Below are 12,570 nucleotides of genomic sequence, written 5' to 3' on the forward strand. Positions count from 1 at the left end.
CACAATAACAAACCAACAGTGAATACGAGCATGCGAACGTTTCCACCCCCCAACTGCAATAAAATATTATTAATATTTATTATTTGTGCTGCATATTATTCTCGCCATTTACTGTTTCTTCTTAATAAATTTCTGTGGAATTTCACAACAGTTTCCGATAATACTTTTTTTGTGGAAAAAAATGAAAATTTTAAAACTGAAAATTCGAAAGGTTCGAACAAAAATTTAAATATATGCTGCTGATTAATGTTTTGTTTAAAATTTGGGAAAATTTCTATCAAGAAATATCAGCACACAAGGGAAATTTTGTTGTCTCAATATTAGATCATATTTATACCAAATAATATAACTGAGATAAGCAACTTGAAAATGAATAAGCGCATTTTTTTCTAAAAACTATTGCACACTTTCTTAGCTCTGTATTACTCTTCAATTTTGTCTGTAACCACGCAAGTGAACGAACGTATAACACTCGAATAAAAATTTGCATGCATTTTCTGGTAAACAACTCTTACTATGCCTGCTGTTCATTAGGTCCAGAAAAGAAACTTTACGCAAATGTTAGCCTAAAATCATTGAAACAGCAAACAATCAACAATCAACAACAACAAAATCAGTATATGACTTTCAACTTCACAATATGAAATGTCATGATATTCTCCATTTCTAGGTGCTATTAAATTGACGAAAAATGCATGTGAAATGGAATTATATATATAAGTATATGTAATAAGAGTTCAAGCTTGTAATTTGCTTTAGCTGCAAAGCAAACAATGTCAAGGCCACATTTAAAAATTTGCATGTTAACGAGACGACGCATAAGAGTGATGAAATAATTGGACCCGACATCAAACAGCTTTTCAACTGAATTCATAATTTTGTTTAATTTTAGTAATATAATTGTCAATATTGGAAACGTCTATCTCATATATTGCTGTTGACATGATTTTACATTTAAGGATGTGAAAATTATGTTTGCTGAACACAATGAAAATTACGCGCTGTAGTTGTTTAGCAGAATTTTCATGGAAAGTTTATGTATCAGAACTTATCAAAGAACATTTTAAAATAGTAATGCCCAGTAAACGTTGCTATACAACTTATACGTGATATGTTGATAAATTATGAATGTAACATCAATTCTACTGTTTAATTTTTAACTAATAACTAGATGAGTTAAAAAAATGCAAATTACCACATTCAGCATTCTCTCGTTGATCTGATTTTATAAATCTTCATTACGATAGTAATAAAATGTAGAAAACTTTGAAAAATTATTATAAATAGTGATCACAGACGGGTGTATGATGAAAAGAGAAATATATAAAGAAAAAACATTTCTTATATGAATGACCAAACTTCCTTGTCTTTGATAAAAATTACGTCAACTAATGTTATGTAATTAAAAATTTTCCACCAATGAAATAAAAAATATTGCAACTAATCAAGAAAGAATAATGTGGATCAGACAAGAGAACCAATTGTTTGACGTCATAAGCATGCAATGAGTACTCAATTTCTAACAACCAGTGAAAAAAGGGGCCAATATTATTACCGGTGAAGACCATCCCAGGCGCAAATTGGCATTGGGAAGAAAACTACGACCTAATGTAATCGGATCCTGATGTTTTATGCAACCTGTGAATAACAGGATAACATTTAATCCATTAAATGGTTGGCGTCTATTCCATATATCTGTGAAGTCTTCGGTCGTCAGCTGCCTTCATCATATCATGATGAGCTGGCAATGACACGGTAAATGATCAGCACAATGACGCCGAAATTACCATAATTAATTGGCCGATTCGGTGGGTCTGATGTACGGATGTGAATATGACTACGAAAATTGGAAATAAGAAGGACTCTCCACGTCAGGAAATTCAGTCATGTGAACGCACTAATACTCAATCTGGTCTCTCTGTTCAACTGTAATTTTATGTGCGATGTAAACTGAATTATCCTGCTTCGCTTCAATCATGTTCGTAGTATTGCTTTCGTTAGAATCAACACACTCCACTAAAAAATCAGATTTTCATTTTAACCTTAAATATTTTTCTAGAACTACAACGATAACCTGCCGACGCTTAATATTACAGTAATGAAAAATTGCAGCAACTTTAATTTCTCAAACGAAGAAAAGAATTAACATTTCTGTTAAATAAACTAACAGAAAATAAGAAATATATATATACATTTTTCCATATTTTGATTAATTACAAAGTATTTTTGAGTAGTACTTAATTTTCAGTAACTTACTTTTCGAAACTGTAGTGTTATTTCCGACTGTCATTTGGTTGGTTTTCATCGTTGAAATTATTGGAAGATAGTATCAATTTGAAATGGATTCAGCATCAGATACACTTTATAATTACGAAATTGCCACGTACTACAAAGAACAGGAAGAATTTTTGAATGATAGCACATTCGGGACACCACTGATCGAACACGCCCGATTTCAAGCAGTTGTAACAAACTGGAGTACTCCAGATCATTTTCATGTTAATTTTATGATTTTTAAAAGTAAGCAAACCGACATGGATAGAAAAATGGATGTTTTTTATAATGAAACGAAACATCTACCTAATGTCAATTTTGAATCGATGACCAAAATTAATGCTGTGGGATTGCCGGTCGCAGTGTTGATAAATCAGAAGTGGACGAGAGGTATAATTACTTGTAAAGTTGACAATTCATTCCGAATTCTTCACGTAGACGTTGGCATTCAAACTATTGAGCAGTTGGACAGAATTCGACCGTTATACTGCCAATTTGCAGAATTACCACCGTTGGCGTTCAAATGCTATCTTCGAGATTTAAAGCATGGTGTTCTAAATGAATATATAATGCAGAAACTTGACAGAGTCATGGTAAAAGACAAAGAATTTGACTGCGAAATTTCTAGTTGGGACAAAATATCGTCATTACCGGTAAAGATGTATGAGCTAGGTAGTTCCGTAGATGTTATTGATGTGCATTTGTCTTCGTACTTTAAAAAGCAGCAACGTAGATTGGCTCAACGACAAAGAGATCTGGAACAACAGAAACAGCGACAAAAGTGGTACGTCGAAAGTGAAAGTGACGAATCAATGTGACCAGAACATGTGCGTTATTTATTTCATTTTTGTTATAAAGCAGCTTTGATCAGTACGATGAAATTGTAGCACATAAAGTGCCACTTTAATGTTTTCATTTCATAGTTTGTTTGAATTTATAAGTAAAACTGCCATTTATATATAGCCTCTTCTTGTGTATTAGAGTTTAATTTGAAAAAACATTCGCTGTTATTATTGTAAAAAAATGGTCGAAAAATTTGTTAATGTTGGCTAATCAGCTATGACCCCAGTACCTGTCAGCTTCAGCTGCGCCGTAGCTTGAAGCATATATCGCACGTTTATATCATAGTATTCAAAGCTTACATACAGTTTATAATTAATCATTTAGATACGTATAAATATGAACGTGAACCTCAAATGTAAATGTGAGTGTGTGTGTGTGTGTGTATGCGCGCGAAAATGTGTTTTATATGGTACGGCTAATTTATTACAGTAAAACATGCTAACTAAAACACCCAAAGCGTACCTGAAAACACGTTCTACAATAAATCATACCCGCAGTGAAATGATGAACCCGTATATATATATTGTGCTATCGTATCAATACAGTTAATGCAATTAATCAAATTGGAAAGTGTTCTTCTCCGCATATTTTAAACATAATAGTTATGTTTTAATTTGAACTTACAATTGAAATAACATACACTGAAAAATTAACTGCATTTCATGTTTACAATTGGTAAACAATTTGCATAATAGTTGAACCACTGACGTAAAAGAAACAAAATCTAATCTGAAGATAAGTATATTTTTGAGCAAAAATAAAGAAAGCAGTGATGATCTTCTGCTTGTTCTAAGAATATAATAACAGTTCAACACATCTGTTTCTTGTTGGCACTGTAGAAAAGGCAACTTATAAATAAGCATAGATTCATCGGAGCTAAAGCATCTGTGTCGAAGTTGGAAATTGCCGTTTGTTCTGATCAAGAGATCTGATAATCATCAAGAGCCGTTAATGTGAATAGAAACGAATCCGGCTTGTCTTAATCATCATGTATGCATGTATATTAATGAAAAGATTATTCACAGTTCATGGTGAACTCACTTAACTGATGAAAAGATTCAACAATTCCTACTTTTCTCATGGAAATTCCATACTGACTGAGCTTAATCAGTGCTGTATACGAGCTGCGAAATTAATAATGCGGCAAGAATTAGCAACGGAATTCTACGCAAAGTAAACAATTCGTTTTCTAATCAGTTTCATCATAAAGCAATGATTACTCAATCACGTCAGAGAAGAAGTAAAGCTAAGCTATGGTCAAAGCGGAATTTTAATGCTTATTCTCTTTTGTCAAATTAACATGTTCAACCGACTTTTCAGAACAATTGTATAAATTAACACGAAATTATTCTTATGAATTCCATTACTTTAGCTATGCAGTACTTATCGTTGTGTTACAATTCATAATTTACATATAAAAGTATTTTCAAGCACTTTCTAAAACACAAATATCTTCTTTGAAATGGGTAAGCGATCATTTTATGATCCGAAATTGAAAGCTGAGAAAAACGCGACCGACATAGCATTATCGAAATTGTCCAGAAATGGTTTTTGTGCTTTGAAAATGTACTAATAAATTGAAATATGAATTTCACTTACCGAAGCAAAACAAAAGTTCAGCATACTTTAATATTCTTCAAATTTAGTCATTTTCATAGTAAATGAAAATTGATGGATTTCTTGATTGATCTGTGTAACAGCGAACAACATATTCGTCATGTGAACTTTGCATAAAAAAATCAGAGTTTAAGAAAAGCTGAAAAGGACTAATATTATATTCAAAAATACTGTACAGTATAGGGCATTCAGTTTTCAGGTTCAATTTCTTCTTGATTTGCTTCTTGCGGTGAGAAGCTTTTTTATCCTTTTGCATGAATTGTTGCAGAACGATTCATATGTTTTTTTCCATTGTAAATCTGTCCATTGAACACTTATTGGTTGATTTACTTGTGCCAACATGTGTTTGCCATCATGATGATGTTAGATGTGGTAAGTACACTTGCTGATAAGTTCATTTTTTGGACAACAGTTGCATACAAAGTTCAAACGTGCTTCAATTATGCTTCAAAATTTAAAAATTGTGCAACGATATATTGTGTGCAACTTTGCAAAAGCTGCACATTGATAATTGATTGTGATGTTAAATTTTTTGAATAGTATGCTGGCAAAGTTTTTCAACAATTACATACCTAATAGCAGCAGCTCGCAGCTTTTGGTCACTCAGTGCTTGTCATAGGTCATCGCAAAAATCGTTTGTTTACAGTGAAAAAATTCCAGTGCTCAACGAAAGGGTAACCTTAACACTGAAAATTTATTCGAAATATTTGAAATGTATCTAAAAACGTGTAAAAAGATTTCAGAAACACAAAAAATAAGAAAAAACTGCACACATTGTTTAAATTTTGTTGATAGCTGCCAGCAAATTCAGAAATACATGCAACATATTTCATGCAGTTCCACGAAAATTTATTATCAAACCGTTAAATAATTTTTTACCTATATTAAAAGTAAACAATTCAAAAAAATTTCACAATGCTTTTTATCTATCTATCTATCTATCTTTATCCAAAGAGTTATCATTGACAAAACATGCATTGAAACCAAAAAGAACAAACATGATTCACACAGGATCAGATAGATATCAACGGAACAGAATGAATGATCGGTTTTATAATTGAACACTTGCTTATTCATTGGCTCTGATTCATTTGATGGCAAATAAATTTTCCACATCAGTTATTGGACTTGCTATTTATTAAATGATCAATAATAAAATACCAAGATATGCAATTTTTTTCGATAATAACGAAATGAGATGGAAGAGTTATTTGGAATATTTTCTAATAAAGTATGTCGAGTACAAAAAAGCACTAAGGCAGAATTAAGTAATAAAGTCAGCAATGGAATAAAGATTTAGATAATTAATATGCTACAAAAACCAGTGTTATAAGACAAAAAAATATTCACCAAGAAAATTGATCAGAAAAATACTTCTAAACTGAGCTGCTGTGTTGGCTATATTTGTGAATCAAACCCAACTGTATGAGTGAAACTGTTCATTCAATTAATTACTTGAGCTTTTAAAACAGTAAAACCAAAGATTATTGTTCGAATAATTTTTACAATTGTTTAATAAAACATTTAGTTTATGTTTGAATGAATCGAATTTTTAAAAGTTGATTAGAAAATTTTATTTACAAATTCTCACTCATTGCAGAAATAGTGTGTGTACAACAAAGCGGAGAACAAGCACAAAACTTACCGCCTTTTTATCTATTCAGACAGTTGAGAAGTGATACAGTTCAAATACTGGGAAGTAAGCTAGATATTCATAAAATATTAAATAATGGAAAAAAAAGTTCCATAATCAATAATAATAATAGCAAGATTGAGTTGTTTTTCTAAATTTTACCAGATGATGATGATGATGATCAAGAAATGAACTTTTCATGCCCAGAATAGGAAAAGGTGTGGTGTTTCAGCTGGTTGAGATTCATGCTTTGGTGTTTTGATTGACTTGCAACCGGTGTTTCAATCAAATTACAGTTCGCAGTGTACACCAAGCTGGTCAATTTAGTCGGTTCCAAATATGGGTTCATTTTCGATTGACCATTAAGCTGATGAGCGTCATTGGAAAATTGGTCTGGCATTGTCGCGAGCCAGTAAGCTTCCCAACGCAACGGATCGTTGGTAATTCTGCCGGTCGCTCTGAGTTCTTCAACAATTTGCATAGCAACTGGCCGTTTGCCCAACTTGGGCGGAAGTACACGCCCTTCGACAGTCTTGGCAATGCAGTGCAACCAGCTTCTCAAATCCGACTCGCTGGTAGCCGCCAACCAATGCACGTGCACATTCCTGCCGACTGTTGGAATGGCGATCAGGCAATTTTCATCGAATCTATCACCATAACCACGTCGGCTGAAATTCGACGGCTGATATTTGCGACAAGCAGCACCGAATGCGATCATCAAAGCCGACGTTTCCAGCAGTACTTGGAAATGTTCCTTGACGCAGCGACTGTCCTTGTAGACGTAAAGCTGAGAATCCGCATGCAACACTGCCCAGGCTTCATTCCAAACTTTACGTCCGAAAAATGTCGACGAATAAAGCAGCACCTTGCCTTGTTTGAGAATCATTTTCGACTGTTCACCACCACCACCAATTCGATACTTGTTCCGCTTATTGGTGGACATTGTTTTCTGCTGAAAAAATTCCCTTTGAACAATACCAACCAACCAACGTTGCTATGTTGGAAATGGCTTAAAAAAAGTGACTAATGGGGACAATTTCGCTTGCCTACATAACATACACACTCCAACCACGGCGTTTCTTCTGCTCGTTCAACCTGATCAATGATGATGACGTGGCAAAGCAAACAAAGCACCGCCAGACAAACGTTCCAATGTTGACCAACACCAACACTATTGCAAAAGTTGATTCACCAACTGACCTTGCCACCTCTGCTTCTCAAGCCAAAAATGAAATGCCGCCAATGAATTGAAATGGTCGAACAACTAACTAACTAACTAACTCACTGTCCATCAAGAAAAGCTTAATGTGAAGCATTTTGCTGGTCATCGACCTCGACCCAACAACTCTAACATCTTCTAATCCAGTCCAAAAATCACTGACCCAAAATTTCCACATGTGAAAAGCTTATGCATGGCGCAATTTTACCAGCTTTTGTTTGCATTTCAGTTGTGTCGTGTCTACCATCGAAAAACCATCATCACCATATATCAATGAATCAATCAGATACTATCATTGAATGCAGTATGCACATGAAAAGAATTTCTTTTTTTCACTTTTCATTTTATCGAACTCATCATCAATCAGATAAACATCTATCTACTAACCAGTAAGTACATTATTGAAATAATATCAAAGTCATCATCAAGCAAATGATCACCTTTTGTTGCTATTGATGCTCAACAATGACTCATGTTTATTAATGTGTAATTGGAAATCAATGTACGCCCATCAATTTGGTTGTTGCTTTTTTTCCATTGTCCGCTTTAGAAATTACACCAATAGATGAGTTCAATATCGGATATTATTCATTAATCTATCTATCTATCTGTGCTGCATTATTCACTGTGATGATGAAACGTTCATCGTTACTGTGACGTAATCCAATAAGTAGAAGAGGAACAATAAAAGTTACTGGGTAAAAATGCCAAATCATGAATGAATCAACTTATTATTGTTCAACAAAAACCCTTTCATCACATACATATGTGAAATAATCGGCCAATTTGAAAATAAAAAAAACCAACAGCCAATCTAGTATTAGCATCACAACAATGGAATTTTTTTCATCATTACTATTCTAATTCTAGTTGCTGGTAGCATAGTATTTCACTTTTTGTAAATAAACAAATCATTTCGACGATGTAATGAACATATGCATTCAACGACCTGTGCTTAATCTGCAAAGCATTAAATTTTTATAAAAAATCTCAGAGCCTATTCATTTTGCAGTTGACACGTTTCTCAGGATTTTATTCAAAAAGAAAAAAAAAGAAAGAAGCTATTTTAAGGAGTGCCCAAATAATATTGATCATAAAAAAATGAAATCTAATTTTGTTTGTTAGTTTGTTTCTTTTTTTCCTACTATTTGTTTGATCTTGGGCTTTTGTCATCGATGAAAGAAATACATTTTGAAAGCAACTTTTGTTAGTATGCAGTAAAAAGTTTTGCAATTTGCACTTTGCAATAACTAACTATTACATCGCTACTATTGAAAATTCAGGCTATTTGTTCAACTTGTTTATGCTAATGTGTTCTCGTTTCCAACTGAGTTGTCATTTTTTATAAAATTATTCCAATTAAATTCTTTAAACTCATATTTAAATATATATAACTACCAGAACTAATTTACAATGAACTTACCAAATGGCAGATGAAAAATGTTTTTCAAAAAATCACCAACATGATTTTGCTTCATTTTACTGACGAGTTAAAACCTGAAAATTAGAAAGATTTTTTTACAATTTCCACATGCATAACAAGTTCAAAAAGTTCAAAAAATAAATAATTACCTGATATAAATATTGCTGCAATTGAGTTGCACGTAGTACTGCAAAAAGAAAAAAAATCAGCAGTGAAAATTTATCGTTGATTTACAAAAAAAGGTGAACAGAACGATGATTTATTGAACGTAAACTTACGTATATATATGTATATAAATAGAAAAATGCTAATTCTGTTTTAAAAAAGTCAATTGGAACGAAAATACCAAAGACAGCATATAATATACATGCATGAATTTATAAAAATTCCAATTAATGTGTAGCGTAAAAAAATATCGCTCCAATTGTAATGATGAAGCATGAAGGAAAATCAATCTGCTGTCTACGATGAGATCGTCAAATTCTGGCAAGACGGTGCACCAGAAATTGTTTCAGAACAAGTATTTTCTTGTTCATCAATGTATTCTTGTTTGGTAAAATTCTGATGCCACTTTTCTGTAGCTTGAAAATATTTGTAAAATTTACATTTAGCATCGACCTAAATGAAAGTTCAAAAAATATACATTTAAATAAAAATTCCGTATAGTCACCCATGTAGATGATGTGAATAACATGATCAATTTGTATAACGCCACCAGTACAACTGGAAGAAGAGTTGAAAATGCAATCACCCAGCCAAGTATTTCCGCCCAAAGCGGATATACGTAATTTCCGTATGTTGTTGTGCTGTACTGCAAAAAATTGAAAATCAAAACACCCTGAAAAAAAATAAACAGTTGAATTAATTCATGATTTTAAATTTCAATTTAAAATATCAAACATTACTATCAAACAAGCCGGAGTTAAAAATGCCCAACTCAGTTTGTAAAAGCCAGATGCAGGGTAGCCCAAAATTTTCCAAAATAATGACGGTGCTTTACCAAGCATTCTTTCGTACAAAGCGGCGTACTTTTTGACACCTCAACGTATAAATAAATAAATAAAAAACTCCAGCGCAATTGACAAGAGCATTTTATTACAGTGCTATCATATTTTTACAGAACCAAAATAAAATAAACTGAGTTTTTCAAATCAACTAAACAACAGAAATAAATATGAATATAAAATATACGCTTACCAAATATGTAAGCCACGACGATAACCTCAATCAAACATTGCAATAGCAGTGGCCAACCACCTGCGAAAGTATCCAACAAATTCAAAATGTAAGGACCACCCTGGAATTTTGCAAAACAGCACTTAATTGTTGAAATCATTTCTGTTGAAGCAATTACAATACTCACATTTGTAACCATGATGAGTCCTATCAAGTAGGATACAGCACAAACAAAAGCAACAGTTGTCACTTTCCAACACGGTTGACGCAAAAAAGGCCACTGGTCAATAATCGCAGTAATGACAACTTGCACTTGAACAATCTGTTGCACATACAGATTGTTAATTTTAGAATGGACCTTTAATAAAACGGCAACCAGAATTATATACCTGAGTATCAATTGCCATTAAGATGACTGTAAAAAAGAACAAAGATGACCAGAGTTGTGAAACAGGAAGTGAAGATAAAGCGTACGGATATGCAACAAATAGCAGACCAGGACCACTTTCAGCAATCTGTTCTACTGTTGTGTCCAGCTGCCCAGATATGTATCCCAGAATGCTGAACACAACTAAACCAGAAAGCAGACTGGTAAAGATATTTCCAATTGTAATGACCACGGTATCTCTGAAAAGAACAGTCAACTGGTTAATGAATTAAAATAATAATGCAGTTGAATTTTAGCTTGAAAATGTTTTTTATTGTGATCATTCGCAATAATATATAATTACCGTAAAATGTTGTTGTTTGTTGGACTGTAACTTGCCAACGTCGATAAACCACCTGCTCCAATACTCATAGAAAAGAACACCTGTATAGCAGCATCTCCCCATACCTGGTAAATTAGTGAGCGTAAATGAATTGTCGATGGATTGAATTTTCGATTTGCTTACTTCTGAAGAGGTTAAACGACTGAAATCAGGGATAAGAAAAAATTCTATTCCTTTCATAGAATTTGTCAACAACAACCCTCGAATCAGCAGTACAAGCAACAAAATGTAAGGTACAGTTGCCAGCACGTATATAACCTACAAAAGCTCAAAAACAGTCAACACAAAACCACTCATAGAAGTGGAATTTTCCTATACCTTTCCGGCCGATTTGATCCCTCTTATAAGTATAGCGAAAACCATCACCCATGCTGCGAGTAGACATATCGACAAGTTGCCATTCAAGGTTCCTATATTATCGATGCCGTCGCTGATTTGAAGCACTTCACGACTGTAAGTGTAGATCAAAAAATGAAAAGAAAAAAAATTGTTTTCAAATTTCACTCGCATAACAAAAGTGACTTGCTCAAAATATTCTTGCGATGGATTGGATCGGACTGTCGTGTTCCAATAATAAACAGAATTGTTTGCATTTCGGATACCAATTGCCAAGTCCGATTCATTATGGCAACGCCCTCTCCAGTAAATTTGCTGTTCTTTGACGCATCTGTCGTAGACGGGTTTGTCGAAGCAAGCTTTAAATATTCGACATTTATTACAAATATTAATCAAAATTTTATAACAAATCAAGAAAAAAAATTAATAAATAATTTCATCAGTTTTGGAAGATAAATATAAATTTCATTTCGTTACTTTTCTTTATATAGTAAGGTCATTTAAGAAAAGTCATCTATCATCATTTATGTGTACAGTTACAAATTTGAAAAGCAAATGACAGCTAAAACTGATAAAAAAGAACACAAAGCTATCTATTATTTTTCATGGAAAACATTAATTGGTTGCGGGGAAAATTGCATATTTAAACAAGTAGATTTGAAAATTTGTTCAAGGCAAAAATACAAATTAAAAAATAAAATTGTTACTGTCAGTGTTCCACGAGTTGTAGCAGTGATTCCATGGAAGTTCTGCTGAGAAAGATGCGGTGAAATAGTAAATCGCCCAACAAAGGATGACATTATAATACAACGCAATCATAAATGAAGTCAACACCATCACATAGCCGAGACCTATTTCAAGGGGGTTAAAATAATAATTTCAGTATTTTCAATCATACTGACAAAAAATGAAACTAATATACCTGAAAAAAGTGGACAAAGAGCTTCGAACAATTGATGGGATGCAAGTGATGAATATTGGCCAAGACCAAGCTCTAGATAGGCCATTGGAGTTCCGGCGATGATGATGATAAAAATGAAGATCAGAAAGAATGCGGCTAAACAAGCATGTGGATAATTTTCTGGATTATTTGTGATTTATTTGTGCTTTTTGGCAATACCTCCTCCGTTTCGTCCACACAAGTAGGGAAATCGCCAAATGTTGCCCAAGCCGACCGCATATCCCAAACAGGAAAGCATGAACTCTGTCGCAGAGGCCCATTTATCTTTCTCATTTATGAATGTTTTCTTCTTTTGCTCATCTTTCATGCTTGATATAC

General features: G+C 33.2%; 4 protein-coding genes across 4 annotated transcripts; 1 reads left to right on the top strand and 3 right to left on the bottom strand.

Annotated features, from left to right (window-relative positions):
- Positions 1 to 2,339: 2,339 nt before the first annotated feature.
- Positions 2,340 to 3,092, top strand: Tsp_07863 (putative tudor domain protein). The gene is made up of 2 exons (XM_003381245.1): positions 2,340 to 2,498; positions 2,526 to 3,092. The coding sequence occupies exons 1-2, from the start codon at positions 2,340 to 2,342 to the stop codon at positions 3,090 to 3,092; spliced, it is 726 nt and encodes a 241-aa protein (XP_003381293.1).
- A 231-nt stretch (positions 3,093 to 3,323) lies between these two features.
- Positions 3,324 to 3,703, bottom strand: Tsp_07862 (hypothetical protein). The gene is made up of 3 exons (XM_003381246.1): positions 3,609 to 3,703; positions 3,460 to 3,579; positions 3,324 to 3,411 (listed from the first exon to the last, which is right to left on the bottom strand). Exons 1-3 carry the CDS (start codon positions 3,701 to 3,703, stop codon positions 3,324 to 3,326), a joined length of 303 nt encoding a protein of 100 aa, XP_003381294.1.
- Positions 3,704 to 6,548: 2,845 nt separating this feature from the next.
- On the bottom strand, positions 6,549 to 7,310 carry Tsp_07861 (putative PH domain protein). Its single transcript, XM_003381247.1, has one exon. The coding sequence runs from the start codon at positions 7,308 to 7,310 to the stop codon at positions 6,549 to 6,551; it is 762 nt and encodes a 253-aa protein (XP_003381295.1).
- A 1,750-nt stretch (positions 7,311 to 9,060) lies between these two features.
- On the bottom strand, positions 9,061 to 12,091 carry Tsp_07860 (sodium:neurotransmitter symporter family protein). The gene is made up of 13 exons (XM_003381248.1): positions 11,999 to 12,091; positions 11,478 to 11,650; positions 11,274 to 11,406; positions 11,079 to 11,213; positions 10,917 to 11,020; positions 10,575 to 10,812; positions 10,364 to 10,543; positions 10,201 to 10,306; positions 9,915 to 10,048; positions 9,680 to 9,847; positions 9,476 to 9,627; positions 9,159 to 9,196; positions 9,061 to 9,083 (listed from the first exon to the last, which is right to left on the bottom strand). Exons 1-13 carry the CDS (start codon positions 12,089 to 12,091, stop codon positions 9,061 to 9,063), a joined length of 1,677 nt encoding a protein of 558 aa, XP_003381296.1.
- Positions 12,092 to 12,570: the final 479 nt, after the last annotated feature.

Source organism: Trichinella spiralis, assembly GCF_000181795.1.
Source record: "Trichinella spiralis strain ISS 195 chromosome Unknown Scfld2, whole genome shotgun sequence".
In the NCBI taxonomy this organism is placed as follows: domain Eukaryota; kingdom Metazoa; phylum Nematoda; class Enoplea; order Trichinellida; family Trichinellidae; genus Trichinella; species Trichinella spiralis.